This window comes from Orcinus orca, chromosome 3, assembly GCF_937001465.1.
Source record: "Orcinus orca chromosome 3, mOrcOrc1.1, whole genome shotgun sequence".
Taxonomy (NCBI): domain Eukaryota; kingdom Metazoa; phylum Chordata; class Mammalia; order Artiodactyla; family Delphinidae; genus Orcinus; species Orcinus orca.
The window spans coordinates 143,550,161-143,570,357 of record NC_064561.1 but is presented as its reverse complement, the minus strand read 5'-3'; the positions used below and the strand labels follow the sequence as shown (position 1 = coordinate 143,570,357).

Sequence of the window (20,197 nt, the reverse complement as noted above, 5' to 3'; positions counted from 1 at the left end):
GGACAGGATGAAATTAATGACATATGAATGCTAACACCCAATCAGAGGTGTCTTCAAAAGAATAATTAGGTTAGACAATAAGAGGAGGTTCTGAGAAGAAAAAGCTTTAGGCAAATTATACACTGAAGGAAAAGAAGATGTGAAACAAGGCAACTCTAGTAGACTGGAGTTGATTAATATTTCAGGAAGTGATTTTTTTATCTACTTAAAAATAATATAAATATAGTGAGACAGAGATGAATGGAGAGGGATGGTCACTGATCTCAGACTAGAAGCAGGGGTGTGAACACTGGTACCCTTCCTGGGGCATATACCCCAAGATTGTAATTTAGGACGCCCATTATCTTTATGAAGGAGGACAGAGGTTTTGCTTTCCAAAATAACAATAACAACTGCAACAGCAGCAGCAAACACTTAAACTGTGCTTACCACGAATAAAGCTAGTCATATATTAAGCTCTGTTTCATTTTCCTCATCTATAAATAGGGATTACGTGATTATCAAATCCCCACAGCAAACCTAGGAGTCCAGTAAGTAACTTGCTCAAGGTCTTACAGATAGCTATTAACAGGAGGCCGATTGAACCCAGCAGCCTGGCGCGGAAGCTTAAGGTCTCATTCATGTGTCTTAGGGAGGGGAAGGGACACATGCAAAATGCTAGCTCTCTCTGCACACTTCTTTTAGTGTAAACTCTCCAGTGCCTCCTTCCCCACACCACCCTTAGCCTCTTAATTGGTCAAACACAGCGCCTTTCCTTACTTTGCTCTTGTCATTCTCCCTTTTTTGACCAAAAGCCTCCAGTGGGGAGAAGATGAAAGGGAGCTTCTCCGTCCGTCTACAGCCCCGACACAGGCATCCTTCTCTCTTCTTAGCGCAACGCTAATATTCATTGAAAATCCTTTAACAGAGGCATGGGTTAAGTCATTGTAGGAGTATTCAATGAGCGCTCAGAGTGGGAACGCTTATCAGCAACGCAAACATTTACTTACTTTCTAGGATACGTTTTTTAACTTAAAAGCCTAAAAAAGTCTCAGACAATTCACTTCTGAATAGAAACCTTCATCCGCAGCTCTCACCGCTGAGCCTCACTGCGCGTCACAGGCCACAAGGCGGCAGTGGCAGCTACGGAGTCGCACCCGGGGGCGGGCGCGGCGGCTCGGCCATCGCTTGCTCTTGCCTGGCGCGCGGCTCTCGGCCGTGGATTAGCGTAGCTGAGGACGTGGGAGGCCGCGGGCCCCGCCCCCAACCGGCCGCGGCGGCCGGCCAGCGCGGCAGTCAGCGCTACAAGCCGAGCGGCGCGGAGGGCGCGGAGGGTGCGACCGGCGGGCAGGGGCACAGGAGTGTGCGCCGCCTTCGGGGCTTCTCTCCGCGCGTCAGGGCGCGGGCACCACCGCGGGCCCCTCGGGCCGGCAGCAGGCTCGGGGCGCCAGGAGTCGGGGGCAGCCCTCCGGGGCGCCGGGACCATGGCGCTGCGCGCCCGGGCGCTGTACGACTTCAGGTCGGAGAACCCGGGCGAGATCTCGCTGCGGGAGCACGAGGTGCTGAGCCTGTGCAGCGAGCAGGACATCGAGGGCTGGCTCGAGGGGATCAACAGCCGCGGGGACCGCGGCCTCTTCCCGGCCTCGTACGTGCAGGTGATCCGAGTCCCCGAGCCCGGCCCGGCGGGCGACGGCGGCCCGGGCGCCCCGGCTCGCTACGCCAACGTGCCACCCGGCGGTTTCGAGCCCCTGCCCGCCGCGCCGCCCGCCTCCTTCAAGCCGCCGCCCGACGCCTTCCAACCGCTGCTGCAACCGCAGCAGGCGCCGCCGCCGAGCACCTTCCAGCCGCCGGGCGCTGGCTTCTCGTATGGCGGGGGTGCCCTGCAGCCGTCGCCGCAGCAGCTCTACGGCGGCGGCTACCAGGCCAGCCAGGGCAGCGACGATGACTGGGACGACGAGTGGGACGACAGCTCCACGGTGGCTGACGAGCCGGGCGTGCTGGGCAGCGGCGCGTACCCGGACCTCGACGGCTCGTCGTCGGGGGGCGTCGGCGCTGCGGGCCGCTACCGCCTGTCCACACGCACCGACTTGTCCCTGGGCTCCCGCGGCGGCTCGGCGCCCCCGCAGCACCACCCGTCGGGGGCCAAGAGCTCGGCCACCGTGAGCCGCAACCTCAATCGCTTCTCCACCTTCGTCAAGTCGGGCGGGGAGGCCTTCGTGCTGGGCGAGGCGTCGGGCTTCGTGAAGGACGGGGACAAGCTGTGCGTGGTGCTGGGGCCCTACGGCCCCGAGTGGCAGGAGAACCCCTACCCCTTCCAGTGCACCATCGACGACCCCACCAAGCAGACCAAGTTCAAGGGCATGAAGAGCTACATCTCCTACAAGCTGGTGCCCACGCACACGCAGGTGCCAGTGCACCGGCGCTACAAGCACTTTGACTGGCTGTATGCGCGCCTAGCCGAGAAGTTCCCCGTCATCTCGGTGCCCCACCTGCCCGAGAAGCAGGCCACCGGCCGCTTCGAGGAGGACTTCATCTCCAAGCGCAGGAAGGGCCTGATCTGGTGGATGAACCACATGGCCAGCCACCCGGTGCTGGCGCAGTGCGACGTCTTCCAGCACTTCCTGACCTGCCCCAGCAGCACCGACGAGAAGGCCTGGAAACAGGGCAAGAGGAAGGCCGAGAAGGATGAGATGGTGGGCGCCAACTTCTTCCTGACCCTGAGCACACCCCCCGCCGCCGCCCTCGACCTGCAGGAGGTGGAGAGCAAGATCGACGGCTTCAAGTGCTTCACCAAGAAGATGGACGACAGCGCGCTGCAGCTCAACCACACGGCCAATGAATTCGCGCGCAAGCAGGTGACGGGCTTCAAGAAGGAGTATCAGAAGGTGGGCCAGTCCTTCCGCGGCCTCAGCCAGGCCTTTGAGCTGGACCAGCAGGCCTTCTCGGCCGGCCTGAACCAGGCCATCGCCTTCACCGGAGATGCCTACGACGCCATCGGCGAGCTCTTCGCCGACCAGCCCAGGCAGGACCTGGACCCCGTCATGGACCTGTTAGCGCTGTATCAGGGGCACCTGGCCAACTTCCCCGACATCATCCACGTTCAGAAAGGTAAAGCCTGGCCTTTAGAGCAGGTGGTGTGGAATGTGTTGTTCAGGCTGAAAGGGTGACTTTGACAGAACTACCATCGTCTGTTTCAGATTAATATCCCACAGGTCGGGAATACAGCAGGGATGTGGACAGCCAAGCGGTGCCCTGAGCATAGGGCGGATTGGGGGCCGGTAGCTTCCTCCTTAAAATATTTGCGGACAGGGCGCCGGTACTCTTCAGAGGAGTTTCTGAGAGTACTTTTGATGACAATGCTGTCATTTTAGAGTTTGAATAGTCGGGCAATGAGCTTCTGGAATCTGTAATCTTGTGTCTAGGGTAGAATTAGAAGGGGACCCAAACCATGTTAGGCATCCATTTGGACACTGGTAGTGTCACTTAGTCGTGGGTTTCCGGAAGTGTGGAAATAAGGGGGGGGGAATGGATATCTGCAAATAAAGGTAAGTTCTGCTTTCGCCCTGCACACCACTCAGTCACTGCGTTGGTAGACGTTAGGGTCAGTTCTCTGAGGTACTGGCTGGGGCAGCTTAGGAATTGTCTGCACAGGCTTCTTGCTTGCAACCTTTGTGAGATGAGGTAAAAGACCCACTCTAATTTCAGGAAGTTTTAAGAAAATTAATCTCTTTAGGTTCGGTCATTTTGAGTTTGGAGTCTATTAACAGACTGAAATTAAGAGCATTATTTAGGAGAATGATGCAGGGATGCTACGTAGAACGTATAGAATCTCTGAGTATTGTGTCTGAGAGCAGTGTTTCTGGTATCCCAGTGAGTTAGCTGCCTAGCTGCCTGTCAGAGCTTGTTTTGTTAGTAGTTGTTAGAGTCCCTAACTATTGTTAAAGCACTGAAGTTTGCAGATTGTTTTTTTTACAATCTGCAATAAATAAATTAGTAATTCCTGTCTTAACGTTAGTCACTAACTTCTGAGAGCATGCCTCAAGTGAGGGAGAATGGGGAGGGGGTGGAGTTAGGGAGGCAGCCTTGCCTGTGAATGTCTTCTGTTCAGTGTGGAGAGGGAAGAGGGAGTCACCTAACTACCTTCCTGAGGTGGTGGAAACCTTGGGCCACCAGGTCTCGCCTTCAGTAATGAAATGCTCACTGCCCTGCCATGTGGGCCAGTCCCTTTATGAACAGCCCTGATCTTTGACCTATTCTTCCTGGTATTGAACTAAAACTTGCCTCTCTTGATTCTCTTTCTGTTCCCTGGAACCACACAAAATAAGTCTGTTCCTTACCAACATGTCAGCCCTTCAGACCTTTGGGGACAGCAGCTTCCTTCCCCTCTGCAGCAGTCCTTCCCCTTCCAAGTATGTGACAGTCTTCTAACTTACCAAAGGGGGGGTCCTTCAGACACATTGATCTTGGCTTTGCCCCTGATAAAATGCACCCCAAACATCTGCAGTACTAGTTTTAGTAGAGAACAGTAACTTTCTTGGCAATTTACATTTTGTAAGTGCAGTGTAAGGCTGAATTAGCTATTTGAGCAGCCATATCGCTTTGGACCTGCATTGAAGCTGCATCTACATTCCTTATGCTTTTTTGCATAAATTGCTGTGAACCCTTGACATTTTGGATGGTGCTGGTGCAACTGGCTCTTTGAGCCTTTAATGCAGGACCTTACATTTAAATTCCATTGTGTTACATCAGTGCTGGCCGCCTTTTTAACTGTTTCTGTAAGTTTATGCAAATTGTTGGTAAGTAGTTGAAAGGGTGGAGCCAGGACAGACTCCTGCAGCCACACATGGGTGACTGGCTACTACAGGGTTTCATCCATCCATTCACTGGTTTTACTGTCATCAGACCACACACTCAGTCTTGTCAGGTGCTCTGCCGTTGAAATTATTTATTAGAAAAGGTGTGATGTTTGCTCTAAGGTCTATTTTGAGTTTATATGCAGCCTGTTAAACCATATACATAGTTTATTTTTTTAACTCTAGAACTAAAATTGTTTCCTGCTGGGATTTGAGAAACTTCCTTCATTAAAACCAGTACCATTTTTACGTTGTTTAAACAATTCAAGGGCACTAAACATAATCTTTAGGAACTTCGGAAAAGAACACCAGTTGATATTCAACGTAGTTTGTTTCTGGGGTATCCTTGGTGTGTAACGTACAGGGAACCTGTGTCCCTAGATGACGTGTCTTTAGAATGTACTGCCATTTAAAGCTATAGTGTGCAGTACATAAGGCTAAAAGCATTTGTTTACAGCCAGCGTTTATCAAGGATGCTAGTGCTGGCATTTTTAGGAATGCAGATGAGCTTTAGCCAGGCTAAAGCTTTTTGAACATGTTCTGGATGTTCACGTGGTTGTAAAGAGCAGCTCAGACACCTCCCCCCACAGCCCCATACACAGTTGCTGTTGGAATGAATCGTTCTTAGTCTGAGCACTTGGGGATTTTGTTTGCAAGTTGTTTTTTCCTCCAAGGCCTCAAAGTGTAATCATATCAGAGGTCTTACTGTGACTTTTGAGAGGAGAGCCAAAAAAAAAAAAAAAGTGAAAATCTTTAAGCAGCGTATACAATCTTTTGTTGTAAGTATTTGGTCCAAAGTTTATATTTCAACTTGGGAGAAATTTAAAAATTCAAAATAGTTATTTCAAGTCTGAAATCTTCATTGTTTACAGTAAGAGAAAAACAGTTTCACCACTTTTACATTTTACATGTTCTAATCATATATTAAGAGACCCACATTCAGTTGAGTCACAAAATGATTAGAAAGTGCTTTTCAATTACTAAAGCAGTTAAGAAGGAGAGTTAATTAGTTTTTTCCCCCCTTAATTCTGGGGGAAAGGACAGGAACAGTAGGCTCCTCTGAGCCCTTTTCTTATCCAGGAGACTGCTGCCATCAGCCAGCTTTCCTAGCATCCTGAACCTGTGCTGTTCCATGCTGGGTCTGCAAGCCACGTGGGACTGTTTAAGTTAGTTAAAATAAAGTTCAGTTCCTTAGTCACACTAGCTATATTTCAAGTGTTTTATAGCTAGCGGCTACCATATTGGACAACAGAGGTGAGGAATATTTCCATCCCCGCTGCAGGTTCTAATTGGAGAGTGTCGAGCTGGACCGTTGGCCATAGTTTAACTGTCAGTCCTGTCATAAGTTTGCCCGGCAAATTGATGATCTTTTCACATACTTTCCAGATAGTTTGCTTTTTTCTTGGTCATCGCCTGGCATCTCCTCTCCATATAGGCTTAGGCGATAAAAAATGGGAGGGGAAACAGGTCCTGCTAGATCCCTCTCTACGGAACTTCCCAGGCACTCAACCAGTGAGTAATATTTCTGCAGTGTGAGGACGTCCACCTGCTTTGCAGCCTGCCTTCATGTCCCATTAAGAAAATGCAACTGGTCTCAGGATGGACATCTGAGGCTGGTGAGGAACCAGCTCCAGAAAGAGGGTGGAAAACTCAAATACTCTCAAATGTGGTGGACTGGGATTTTCTGACTCTACTTAGTACCGAAACCATCGCTTAAACTTAATAATGGTTTTAGTATAAGTACTTTCTGCAGAAGTGAAAAGAGCCTTGTGTTTCCTTCAGCGAAAAGGGAATGGTTAGAATTCTGATTTTTTTCGTTAACTGATGAAGTCTTAAATAAACAGACCTATTTCTGTTAATGGAGTTGAGTGTGGGAAGAAGGCAGTTTGCTGTAGTTTGAAGTACAGTAGGTGGAATTCAGAACCTGTTTGAATTTTCTTCATATTTTGCTTTGTCTTCACAGGAGTCCCTTAAATTCTTTGTTCATGGGCAGTTCATTGATCGATCGCTGACTAAGCAGTCTACACAGGTCTTATCAGTGAGCTTTGTAACCCTGTGGTCTTGATTGTCTTTTCTTGAAATGGCAGCCTTTTATCCTTTCCCTCTTTATCGCCCCTGCCTGCAGTATGTCTTTATAATGCCGGCCTTGCTGAGTTTGGGGTGGTACATAGAATATATTTCACTATCAGTTTCCTAGCATATTCAGTTCTGTTTCCAAAGATACAATTAACCTCTAATATTTAATGAAGCTTAATCTGAATGGCAGTGAGTTGTGGTGGTTTAAAAGCTTTAGGCTTATCTCTTGGGGAATATTGCGAAAGGGAAAGGCTGTAATGTTAGATGATGAGAAATGTTGGTTTCATCTTTGTTTATGAATCTGGACTAGATAGCCAGAGGGAGTCATTTATGAAATTGTATTCCAGAGAAAAGGTATAAAATCATGTAAAAGTGATTGGTTGGTAAAATGTAGTCTTAGTGTGTGAAGTGAGGATGCAGAACTAGATATATAAACAAGGCAGTGCTGTTTTCTGTACTTGTAAATTAAACATGCAGGCAGGGTCTACTTCACTGCCCTCTGTAAACGTTCCAGATGGAGCCTTCTTTTGAACAGAAAACAGCCCCGGGACCTCAGGAATGGTACACCAGTAGTGGGCCTATCAGTCTTGTGGGGTAGAATTTCACCATTGTGCTTCCTTTCAGCACAGGGAGGGTCGGTCTTATGTCCCTCAGACATTAATTAAAGATAGCCGGAGTCCCGGCAGGGCACATGAGGTGAGGCTGGGCCACCGTGAGCCCTTCCCTCTCTGCTCCCCTTTCTCCTGTAGCTAAAAATAGCCCTGAGAGGGTGGTGCCAGGAATACAGAGAAAAGGTCTAATAGGCGGGCTGTTTACAAGCTCATCCTTATTTTGAAACCTCGGCTAGAAACCGAGGTCATTCATCTTTTTTGCTTTAGCCCCGTCTTAACTGCACCCATTTCTCCTCTCCCTCCTTCCATCCCCAGCTCCTTTTTTTTTTTTTTTTTTTTTTGCGGTACGCGGGCCTCTCACTGTTGTGGCCTCTCCCGTTGCAGAGCACAGGCTCCAGACGTGCAGGCTCAGCGGCCATGGCTCACGGGCCCAGCCGCTCCACGGCATGTGGGATCTTCCCGGACCAGGGCACGAACCCGTGTCCCCTGCATCAGCAGGCGGACTCTCAACCACTGCGCCACCAGGGAAGCCCTCCCAGCTACTTTGTAAGGAAACTTCAGTTCCAGGCCTTAATCTTTGGTCCAACTATATTTTCTTAGTGAAGATGAGGTTACTTTTGGGGCTTTTGTTATAGATGACTGAATTCCTTGGTTAAAATGTCAGCATGGGGCTTCCCTGGTGGCGCAGTGGTTGAGAGTCTGCCTGCCGATGCAGGGGACACGGGTTCGTGCCCCGGTCCGGGAAGATACCACATGCCACGGAGCGGCTGGGCCTGTGAGCCATGGCCGCTGAGCCTGCGCGTCCGGACCCTGTGCTCCGCAACGGGAGAGGCCACAACAGTGAGAGGCCCGCGCACCGCAAAAAAAAAAAAAAAAAAAAATGTCAGCATGACTGGCCACCAACAGTCTTGGTCACGATCTAGATGGGGATACTGCTCACATCACCCTGTCATTGGTTTCTCTGACTTCTTTTTTGAGCCACAAAGCCCTCGTGAGAATCACACCGGGAAGCCCAGTCTGTTAGGCTGGTCACCACAGAGCCCAAAGGAGGCGGGGACCCACACTCCCACCCATGGTCTTCTGAGGACTCTTGGACTCAGCTGGACTTTCCTCTTTATTCAGAAGTAGCCTCCTCACAGGCTCCTGTCTGGTCATCTTTGGATTTCCAAAGACTGTGTGGAACCCAAACAACCGATACAAACATGACATTTTTCTTAAACTACATTCCCTCTTTTCAGGCTGAATAAAAATCTGCTATATTGTCTCTCAAAGTGTTTTAAAACCAAAGTGTAATATCAAGTTAGATTTGATTTGCCATCAATTTATGATGATCACACACACACACACACACACACACACACACAGCACAATAATGCTTAGATCTGTTTAGAGAGACAGTGCCCGGAAGACCTGTACTGTCTGTCATCCCGCGCTTAGAGACTCGATTCGTGTCTGCAGGAGGGACAGACAGGACTCTGATCCTCACGAATTTTGTTTGTTTGTTTGTTTGTTTGTTTTAAATTTTATTTCTTGGCCGCGCCAAGCAGCATGTGGGAGCTTAGTTCCCCGACCAGGGATCAAACCCGTGTCCCCTTCAGTGGAAGCATGGAGTCTTAAACACTGGACCACCAGGAAGTCCCCTCATGGAGTTTTTTGACTAGTGGCGGAGAAGCTGTGTGCCAGGTTGCTGAGAGCCCTCAGGGCTACACAGAGGAGATGGGGCTGGCCCAGTTCTGACAGGGAGCTGAGTCAGCTCTAGAGCCCCACAGGCACAGTCTCACCACTGTGGGCCAGCCTGGCATCTGGGCGACCAGTGTGTGATGTGAGCGGAGCTTTGGGCAAGCTGTTCTAACCTCTGTAAGCCTTGTTTTGAATTGACAAAGTGGGAACACTTCCTCATAAGGTTATCATGAGGATCAAATGTTATGGTTCTTAGTAACTGCTCACTTAAATGCTTTATTTTTGCAAAGTAAAATGGTACCTTTAAAATGGGAGGTACTGTCCGTTAAAAGGCAATTCCAGGGATCTTATCATCCCTCCTGGTGGCCTTTTACCACCAGAATTGCAGGCAAAAGGATGAAACGCCAAGGGAGCATCGGTATAGCAGTTGAGCGTTGTATTTTAACTCAGCTGTCCTGTATTGCACACCAGAAGAAATGGTAACAGAGGAATAAACGTCAGTGTTAGTGGGGTCACCAGTTTGCTGTCGCTAGTCCCTCTCCTCCTCCAAATTACTTGTGGCCTGCACCAAGCACTGGCATTTCTGAGCTTCAGTTCCCTCATCTGTAAATGTGAGGTTCACGATTTCCTAGGTATCGTTCTGTTGGTTGACTTTAATAGCATCGTTCCTGCATTGAAAATAAAATACTCCTAAGTATATGATGAACATTTTGACATTGTTTCAGGCTAGTTTCAGTAGCGTTCTATTTGCTTACGAGACTGTGCAATCTAGGAGTGTGAAAATCCTTTATCAGTTGACGTGAAAGAAGAGTCATGCGTGTTTAGTTTGGATCAGCAAACGTGCATGCAGGGCTTGCCCTGCCAGGTGCTGCGGATGTGAAAGTGATGACTACCTGGCCTCTTGCCTGCGGGCGAGAGCTCCCAGGTGTTCCGAAGCCGAGGTGAGCTGGGTGCTGGAGCAGCTTCCCTCCGACCCCAGTGAGGTGGTTATTAATAGGGCCACGAGAGAGAGAAGGTGTGACGGGCTTTTTCCCTCCTACATACTGTACTTCGCTTTGGGTTCTAAGTGCTGTCTCCTCTCCGGAAGTAGAACCAGTCTTGCATTGTTGGTCTTGGATTTGTAGCTTGGTTAAACTTCAGTGTGGACGAGTTTTAGTCCACGTCATTTCTGTTCCTTTTCTTAGAACTTTACATCTCTTACTGTGATGTGACTTTTCTCTTCTGATAAAGAAATTTTATGTGTTATTTAGCAGGTAGGAAGACAGTGGTTACGGAGGGGAGCTTAACATCATTCGATTTATTCATGGGATCCTCTGAAAGATAAACCTGATTTTATTTAACAGATATTTAAGTGCCCATCATAGGTCAGGCACTATAAAGATGCTAGGGTTGCATCAGTAGTCAAAACAAAGGTCACTGCCCTTGTGGCGTTTACATTCTAGCAGGGTGGAGCCACAAGGGAAAACACACAGTACGTAATTATAATGTACGTCAAAGGATGATATGTGTTAGGGGGAAAAATTAAAGTGGAACGGTTCAAGTGGGCATGGGGAAGAATGAAAAGGGTGATCGTTGAGGCCTCCCTGAGAAGGTGAGATTTCAGCCGAGGCCTGCAGGAGGTGAGGGCATTAGCCAAGCAGGTATGGGGCAGAGCTTCTCAGGCAGAAGATAACAGTTAGAGCAAAGGCGTTGGCATGGGTGTGTGCTGGCCAGGCAGGAGGAGGCCAGGTGCTTGGAGCTAAGAGGGTCTGAGTAGGAGATGAGGTCCCAGAAGGTTCGGCCTATAGGGCTTTAGAGGTCATTGTCAGGATCTGGAGTAAAAGCTCAAGTGAGAAGGGAGCCATTGCAGGTCTTGAGCGAAGGAATGATGTACCAATAGGCCTTGGAAGAGACCTAGTCCAGTTGGTGTGTTGAGAACAGGATGGGGAGGGGGGAGGGGGTCAAAGGCAGGAGCAGGGAGCCAATAATCTAATAATCCAGGTGAGAGATGATGAGACAGTGAGGAGGGGTCCCACTGTAGGTATGTTTTGGAGGTAGAATCTGCAGGTTTTCCTAAGGGATCAGATGTGGCACCTGAGAGGAAGAGGAGTCATCAAGGGTGACTGGTTTTTGGCTTCACCAACACTGAGAATGGAGTTTCCGTCAGCTGAGATGAGGAAGGCCGTGAGTGGCACAGAGGTGGGGATGGGCCGTCAGGACGTGAGTGTAATGCTTGGAGACTGACAGGCTCCTGTGTTCTGCTCCACATCTCCCCCATCCAACACGTGCACAGTCAAGCCTCAGGTCGAGTTCTCTTCCTTGGAGTATCTCAGCCCTTTTCCAAGTCACCATCGCTGATGGAACGCTGACTGGTGTGCCAGAGACTATACATTGCTTGGTTAGTGTGTGGGGATCGGAGTTTTTACGTTCCTCTAGTATGAAGTTCCACCGTTTTGTGCATGCGTAGTAAGTACTTAATGAATGCTTGTTGAATTAATGAAGTAGTCACTCCCGTAAGTATTTTTTGTTGATTTTAAAATAGATTTTTTCTGTGATTCATAGAATGTTTTTGTTTTTCAATTTATATGATGATGGATAACAGGGTTTAAAAGTGTACAGGAAATAAAGATAGGATCTGGTTATGGATTATGGATGAAGTCATTAACATGTGAGCGATTTAAACGTCTTAGACTTAAGTATCTACGAAATGACTTTCCATAATTCATTGAGACGGTGGGGAGGAAGTTTGAAAATGCTTTATGTGCCAGAAAAATTAATATTATGTACCTCAGGTTTCACTTTATATTGATTGCTGGTGTTTAAACTTGTATATCATACACTTCTTTCCTCTTCGGTAAGCCTTCATGATAATACTGAAGGTCCCTTTTGCTTCATTCGAAGCATATGATCCAGAGTGAGTGCCTTCACCTTGTTGAGTGACTTGGATACACACAGCACTGAGCGTCTTAAGCAGGAGGTACTTGCCCTCAGGGAAGATGCAGTTCCATGAGGGAGGGAGGATGTGCGTGCAGAAAATTGAAATAGGAGGTAGATCTAACTTAGTGCCTGTATAATAAGAGTGCGTGGGAGTCAGGAGGATGGAGAGTTGCTGTCATTTGTGTTAGAGGTTTGGGTGGTAGCACTGGTTTTCCCTTTGAAAGATAATTGTATTTTGACTTTTGGAGGAACATTGATGGAAGGTGCATGGTTGATCTTGAGAATGCTTTAGGCTAGCTTTGATAAGCATATGAAAGCTGATACGCTGCAAGCGCAGGGCTCAGGTCAGTGAGGGAGGCTGACAGGGTGAGTTAGCTGTCACTGTACAGCGTGACTCATGCAGTCGTGGGCACGTGCCATGGTGTGAAGTAGGACAGAGGAGGCAGGCATGGTTAACTATGCAGAGTGAACGGGAGAGTTCAGGGGTGGCTTCTCCCAGTCTCAGTCTAAGAAGAGTTTTGAAAAGCAGTTGGAAGTTTGCCTGGTAGGCAGAGCAGGGAAGGGCATTCTGGGCAGAGGGAACCATATGTACAAAAATCAGGGATTAAATTCTGGGTGCCTCGCACAGTCAGCCTTGGAGTGGTTGCAGCTAGCTGTATGTGGGCCCCACCCTGGATCTGTTGAATCTGAATGTCAGGAATGTGTGGCCTAGACATTGAAGTTCTTAAGAAAGGTCCTCACGTGATTTTGATGTGCTGCTGGAGTTGATGGGGGGAGCATCATGGAAGATCAGACAAGGGTATTGATGTGGTCGGGCCGGCACTTTAGATGCGCAGGTCCTGGAGACAGGTGTGAAGGGTGGCTCAGAGTGGGGCAAGATGGGGAGTTCTTGCAGTGATTCAGGCAAGACATGTTGCAGTCCTAAACTGAGGCAGTGTGTGGGAGTGGGGAGGAGGAGACACAGGGGCTGTGTGCCAACAGTGTGGGAGTGGGGCAAGGGACAGAAAGGAGTGTAAAATGACCTGCACACTAGGGCCTGTGGAGCCATCAGTGGAGATGCTTGGAGATGGAGCAGGGGTCTGCAGACTACAGCCTGCGGGTCCAGCCCACCCAGGTGCCTGTCTGTTTATAGCACTTGAGCGAAGGATGCTTTTTACATTTTTTAAAGGTTCCATTTTTAATGGTTATATAGGCCTTGATTTTGCCTCGTCTTGCAAAGCATCAAATATTTACTATCTGACCCTTAAAGAAAATGTTTGCTGACCCTTGACTTGGAGGTCCAGCAGGTTAGGTAGCTGGTGTATGTGTAGCTGTGGCCGCCAGTTTGGACTGTTTGCTTTGTGAGCAGCGGTATTGCGGGCAGTCACATCCATTGTGTCTCATTCTGTTCAGGAGTGGGTATAGCAGCAGGGTGGTAGTGCGCCTGGACGCACAGCTGCGTGGGGCTGAGTTCCCACCAGCAGCTCCTCTCAGCCTCCGTTTCTTTGGGTGGACCATTTGCCATTTCTATGGCAAATGTCTTTAAGCATTAACTATTAGCTGTTGTATTTGTTTGCCAGGACTGCTGAAACAAGTTACCACAAACCGGGTGGCTTAAAAAAAGTAGAAATTTATTCTCTCACACACAGTTCTGGAGTGTAGAAGTCCAAAATGAAGGTGTCGGCAGGGCCACACTGCCTCCAAAGGCTCTAGGGGAGGCTCCCTCCAGCTTCTGGTGGTTGCCGGCACTCCTTGCTGTTCTTGGCTCCGGTCTCCCTCCGTCTTCACCTGGCGTTCTCCCTGTGTGTCCCTTTGTCTCCTTTTCTTTTAAGGATGCTAACTAATCACGTTGGATTTAGGGCCCATCCTAACCGAGTACAACCTTACCTAAACTAATTACACGTGCAAAGACCCTGTTTCCAAATAAGATCACACTCTCAGTTTCCAGGTGGATGTGAATTTTGTTGGAGCGGGGTTGGGGGGTAGATACTATTGAACCCAGCACAGCTGTTAACTCCCCCACTGGGTATCTGTGGGAGCTGAGGCTCAGGGACGTAAAGTGAGTTCCAGGATCACACAGCTAATAAGGAGCCAGCATTTGAGTTCACTTTTTGCCTTGACCTTGGTCAGTACTCTTTATGCTACAGTAAGTAGTACATCTGCTAGAAAATTGAGTTTTATCCTGTAGGCAGTCAACAGCCACTAAAGGTTTGAAACTGAAGAGTGACATCGGAATTGTGATAAAAGTAGGGAACATGCTTTGGGGGCTTCCTGTGTGCCAGGCACGATGCTTCACATTTTCTATGCATTATATCCATTTAAACCTCATGGGAGATTTTGAGGTATATTCTCTCTTCATCCCCACTTGGCAGACAGGAAGTGAGCCGCAGAAACCTAACTGTGAGCTCTTGCAGGCATCCCTCAGTGAGTGCAGCCTGGTCCCCAAGAAGCTGCTCCTGTGGGCTGAGTACAGGCCGGCAGAGGCTTATTAGTAGACCAGGCTCGACGCGGGCTTTGAAGTTTTCCGTCTGGGTGACAGAAAGTAGTGATACCAGGAATAGAAAGAGGCAGGTTAAGAAAAGGAGAAGGATTAAAGGGAAAGAGAAGGAATGGGGCTGAAGGGAGTCTTAGAAATCCTATTTTCTGTTTTTTTAAAATTATACTTAGTTATATTGACATCTGTGATTTTCACAAAAGCCCACCTATTGCCTGCAGTGAGACCTCTTTAAAAACTAGTAAATGTCAACATGGGTGATCTATAAGTTTCCATGCTTTTTGAGTTGTATTTCATGTCTATCTTAAAATGATATATTTCTAGCTCTTTGTTTTGGCTTCAGCTGGTTATTTACAACTAGTTCAGGAAGTCCAGATGTGGCCAGAGTAAAGACTCAGAGCCAGTGGAAACCTGGTCCCTGCCAGTGTCAGGAAGCAGGAAAACCCCAGGGTCAAGAGTGTTCCTAAGTTTACAGCAGCTGATTTAGAAATTGTCTCCAAAGCTTAGTGATTATAAAGCCATGTGAAGTTCCAGTCATAAGGGCCACAGCAGACGGCACTAAGGAAAGCGATTAATGCTGGGCTAGCTGCTCACCACTGGTACCACCATAGCTTAAATAGCAGTTGGTTAACACCAGGGTTTACAATTACAGTTCTAAAGTTAAAAACTAGACATTATTTGAGAAGAATACTTGAAAGAAAGATTCTTTGAAAATATTACTCTAACTGTAGTACGAACTGCAGCCCTCTCAGAAGCAGTCGTGGCAATCAAGGATCCTGGCTTTGGGCGGGTAGCTCACATCTCCCTGGTTTCCATTCTAAAGGGCTGGTGCCACCTCACTCTCTTCCTGCCCCATATAGAGGGGCCTATCTGTTTAGCAGCTTCTATTAGATTTATTTTAGCTTAGGTCTCCCTTTATCTTCTGGAAAAAAAGAAACTAAGGTTTACCTTTGGTTAAAGGTAGTTTCCAATGTTCACTTTTCTCTTGGGTACATGTATGTTTTGTTGTATGTCAAAGGTCATTTCAATTCAAAGTGCTGGCAGTTTGCAAACATATCTAATGCCGCTTTATTTGTACAGACCAATATTCATGCATGTATATCAGGAAACAAAAGAATTAGGAAATTAGGAACTGTGAACAATGGACCTCAGTCATCAACTGTATTCTCTGAATTTAAACCATTATATGGATTCTGTTTTACAACATCAGTTGTTTTTTCAAGTTTTATTGTATGTTCATGATTATCAAGGATATTCTTTCTACCTTATATTATTATGATTTTCTGGGTATAAAACCTTTAAGAAAAAAATGATACATGCTTTTCTTATTCTCAGATTTTAAAGTCTTTATCTATGTTTGCTTGGCCATAGGCAAATCAACATTTTCACCATTGTATCCAGACGCTGCTGAAATAAAGACACTGTTTTGCAGAATTCTCTTGAATCTATCACCCTAGTATCTTTATCACAGATTTAATATTCAGTATCAGCTGAAACATAGGAACGTTTATTATATGTAAAATTTCCTAGCGATGAACAGCCTATTTTACCAAATGAGCCACAAGAGATACAATCATGTGATTTCCCTCTTCATTTTTGGAACAAGGTGAGCTGTGTGAATGTATGTACATAGTGAGTAAAAGTAATCAAATGTTTTAAGATGTGGTGCACTCAAGTGAATGCTTTCATTCATACAAAATGTCCTTCTGCCCTTACACTTGTGGTGATTGCTGAATGAAGCTGTAAGGGCTGCTTAATTAGGATATAATAAGGCTTTTACCTAGAACAAACGACTTCTTCTTGTACCTTCAGGACCAAACCAAGCCTAGAGGCTTGAGTTCTTTAAATGATTAATTTTTTCATTATCAAGCAACCAGGTTTTTGTTGTTGCTGCTTTTTGCAATTTATGATCCTTGTCCCGAGAGCCTCTTCCCTCCTTTTAAAATGACTCAGAAGTTCTCTTTGTGAATTGAAAGTGAATTTTAAATTAATTATATCTTTGCATTTTGATAGTTCTTGGCTCTAAGGACACTTAATCCCTTCAAAAAATTGCTGTCACTGTCTTGAGTTCAGTAGTGCTATTCGTGCCCTCCAGAGATTACTAATGTGGTCCAGATCTGGAGCCCACTTAGTAGGATGTGATTCAGGAATAGAATTTTGAGGGCCTGGAGGCAGGTCAGGGGTTGCTTATCCCTGAGATGAGGCTTCTGGAAGGCTTGGCGTGGCGTGCTGTGTACCGGGGCTGGTCCATGGGGCTTTGAGATCTCAGGGAGGAGGCAGCCCCCATCGGGCAGGTACAGGGAACTGCTTGGGCTGGGAAGTTGGGCAGCCCAGGTTCATGTGCAGCTGACACCTCATAAAGTTGCTTACCTTGTCTAAGTTTCCTGGCCACCTCTGAGAGAAGAAAATGAGACCCCGCGAGGTGCAGACCACAGCTTTTGCATAGAGCAGGTGCTCACGTGGGACTGTTTTGCCTGGATGGACGGCCGTCCTGTCTCTGTTACGTAATGCCAGCCTTTGTTTTTTGAGCCATTTTACTCAAAAAAAAAAAAATCAAAAAGTAAATATTGGAGCAGAGAGGGGAAGGAGGAATCAACAAGTGGGTGGGTGGAGACCAAAAGGAGGAAGGAAAGGGGAGGGGAAAGAGTTAATGGGGAGTTAGCAGGGACCCAGAGGGGTGGGTACCAGTGATGAGAGGATAAGAGCAAAGTAGGCCACATTGACCAAATTAGCATTCTCTTTCAACATTTTACGCATACGAGGGAATGAAGAAAAACAGGTCTAGTCCAGTCTCAGGCAACTTCTGCGCAGCTGTCCCTGTGCCCTTCAGCCCGTCTCCTGTTCTGTCCCTCACACCAAAGTCTGGGTTTTCTGGGGCAGGGCCCTGGGAAGACAGAAAATCTAGTTAATGTTTCTGGCACAGTCATGATTTCAAAATTAAATAAAATGCTTGCTTTTTTTTTTTTTTAAAGGGAGAAAATGTAGCTTTTGGATCCCTGTTGCTTAGTGACTGGGCCTTTTGTATAATTGGTCTGAGGAGGGACAAAGCATACTGAGAATAAGAGATTTGGTTGAAGAAAGGAAGGCAAAGTTCAGGTGCAGAAACTGGTGGGTTGGGAGCGTTTGGAGCAGCCAGCAAGCCCTGGGGGGCCTGAGGGAGGTGGAGGAGAGGCCTTAACCAGGGAAACTGGAAGGAAGCTGGACAACTTCTTCAGCTGAATTTAGGGCCTCCCTGGTTAAAATGCCTGAGGCACTGCAGTGGTTTTTTGCCCCTGTCTAGTTTTGCTGGGTCAGAAGTTGCCAGGAAAGTGCTTTCTCTCTGCAAATCAGAAGCAAACGATACAGCAGAGTTTAATGTAGTGTGACTGTATTTGCTAATGTGCTTTAGTTCAGCTGGTAGTGGGTTCTTAAAATGTGCTAATTGACTACATGACACCAGAGCTTCACTGCTCTCATTTTAGAAAAACCAAAATGGCAATAAAATGCTTCCTAAACAGTTTTACTGATGTACATAATTTAATGGCATGGTGTGTAAATAACATGATGCTTTTGAAAATGGTGCTGGGACTTCCCTGGTGGCGCAGTGGTTAAGAATCCGCCTGCCAATGCAGGGGACGTGGGTTCGAGCCCTGGTCTGGGAAGATCCCACATGCCGCAGAGCAACTAAGTCCATGCACCACAACTACTGAAGCCTGCGCGTCTAAAGTCCGTGCTCCACAAGAGAGGCCACTGCAATGAGAAGCCCGCACGCCACAATGAACAGTAGCGCCCGCTCGCTGCAAGTAGAGAAAGCCTGTGCGCAGCAATGAAGACCCAACGCAGCCAATCAATCAATCAATCGATCAATAAATTTAAAAAAAAAAGAAAGAAAAAATGGTGCTGACTTCCTGGATTGTAATTAATCTATAAAATGAGTTTGTTTGAGTTTGAGCCTTTTAAGGTTATAATATTAATGAACTTTGTCATATGATTGATTTCTTTATGTTTTTATGTTCACCACAAACGTGTAATATTCCTCTGAAATTGAGTGCATGCGGATTATGAGGCAGGATGCTCATTCCAGCCTGAGCGTGCTTTAAAACTGTGCTCACACTGTAAGATACCAAGCAGATGGTAGGAGAGGGCTGGGAGTGAATTTAGGACATGAGTTCTGCTGGGTTTGGTGATGGTGAAGCAGGCAAAGTGCCTTTCTCTGAGACTGGGCAATTGCGATAAGTATACAGATGAACGTGTTAGGAATTTTGCATGTACAGAGTCAGCTAAGAATGCCAAAGAAGTCTGGGAGATTTTGTTAATAGCAGGTCCTAAAGCAAAGTTGAAATACTGGTTTAGTTTTCCTTTTACCTCTCCAAACATGGAAAAGGAAGGACCCTTTTCAGCAGAGTGGAGCAGAGGCCCTGCCTGGTATGTTAAGTGGGAAGTGGCAGGGTTGGCAGGCAGGTAGGAAGGGTGGGTTCTTTGCCAGGAATTAGCTGTGGGACTTTGGACAAGTCACTTAGCCTGTTGTTAGAGAGACTGAGAAAACTGTACCAAAAACTCATCTAAAGCCCTTATTGTGCATTAAAAAGAAAATCTGGGACCCAACTCTGCCCTTCTCACTGAGGAATCAGCTCTCCCGGCTTCCCCAGTGGGTGCCTTGCCAGGATGGAGTGATGGATGAGAATGAAGTCCTCAGGGTTCCTGCTCCACCCTTTGGAATAAACGCTTAGGGTGATCAGTTCCTGGGTGAACATTCTATCCTGTGGAGAAATTTAAATAATTTGTCCAACTGATTTAATAATTAGATTGAGTGCTCAGCTGAAGGTTCCCTCTCAGCCTGTTAGCCTTTTTAGGAGGGGCTGTCTCTGTGTTCCTTTCAGCCACCCTCTGAGGAAGAAACACCTGAAATGTGTCCAGCTCAGCCCGGTGTCCTGAACGGGAGCTGGGTTGCTTTTGCCTGTTTGGAAGCAAAGTCATGGGTGTGGTGGAAATATATTGCCCCACTTTCATTAATACTTTTTCCTGTACTTCAAATACACTTTAAGAGTTTATTTTCAGTTGTGTAACTTGGGGAGGCTGAACCATTTTTCATTTGTTACCTTCTTGTTATTTTGTCTTGTTATTTTTTTTTAAATGAAGAATATAATACTGCTCTGTGTTGTCAGCCCCTTCTTATTTAATGTCAGGATTTAATACTTGCCTCCACCATTTTCTTTTCATAGTAAAATCTTATTTTGCCCATATATTATTCCATATAATGTCTGTCTTTTAGCCCGAGAGACAGTTTTACAGTTATGTACTTAGGTTCCCATTCTAAAATGTGTTTCCCTCTGATCTCTCCTATTTTTAATTTTCTTTCATTTTTTTTAACATCTTTATTGGAGTATAACTGCTTTACAATGGTGTGTTAGTTTCTGCTGTATAACAAAGTGAATCAACCATACATATACATATATCCCCATATCCCCTCCCTCTTGCATGTCCCTCCCACCCTCCCTATCCCACCCCTCTAGGTGGTCACAGAGCACCGAGCTGATCTCCCTGTGCTGTGTGGCTGCTTCCCACTAGCTATGTGTTTGACACTAATTTTCTTTCATTTTAAAATCACTGCCCTACCCATGAGTGTTATG

At 47.0% G+C, this 20,197-nt stretch overlaps 1 protein-coding gene across 3 annotated transcripts in view; it reads left to right on the top strand.

Annotated features, from left to right (window-relative positions):
• Positions 1 to 1,229: 1,229 nt before the first annotated feature.
• SNX18 (sorting nexin 18) overlaps positions 1,230 to 20,197 on the top strand; it is a 91,124-nt gene continuing 72,156 nt past the window's right edge. For 2 of the 3 annotated variants that reach the window (XM_049707143.1, XM_049707142.1), the window contains exon 1: positions 1,322 to 3,087. In XM_049707143.1, coding sequence (XP_049563100.1) covers positions 1,464 to 3,087 — 1,624 coding nt within the window. In that variant the 5' untranslated portion in view covers positions 1,322 to 1,463. Of the gene's footprint in view, positions 3,088 to 20,197 lie in introns of all 3 variants that reach the window. The other variant, XM_004275134.3, reaches the window with a different exon arrangement.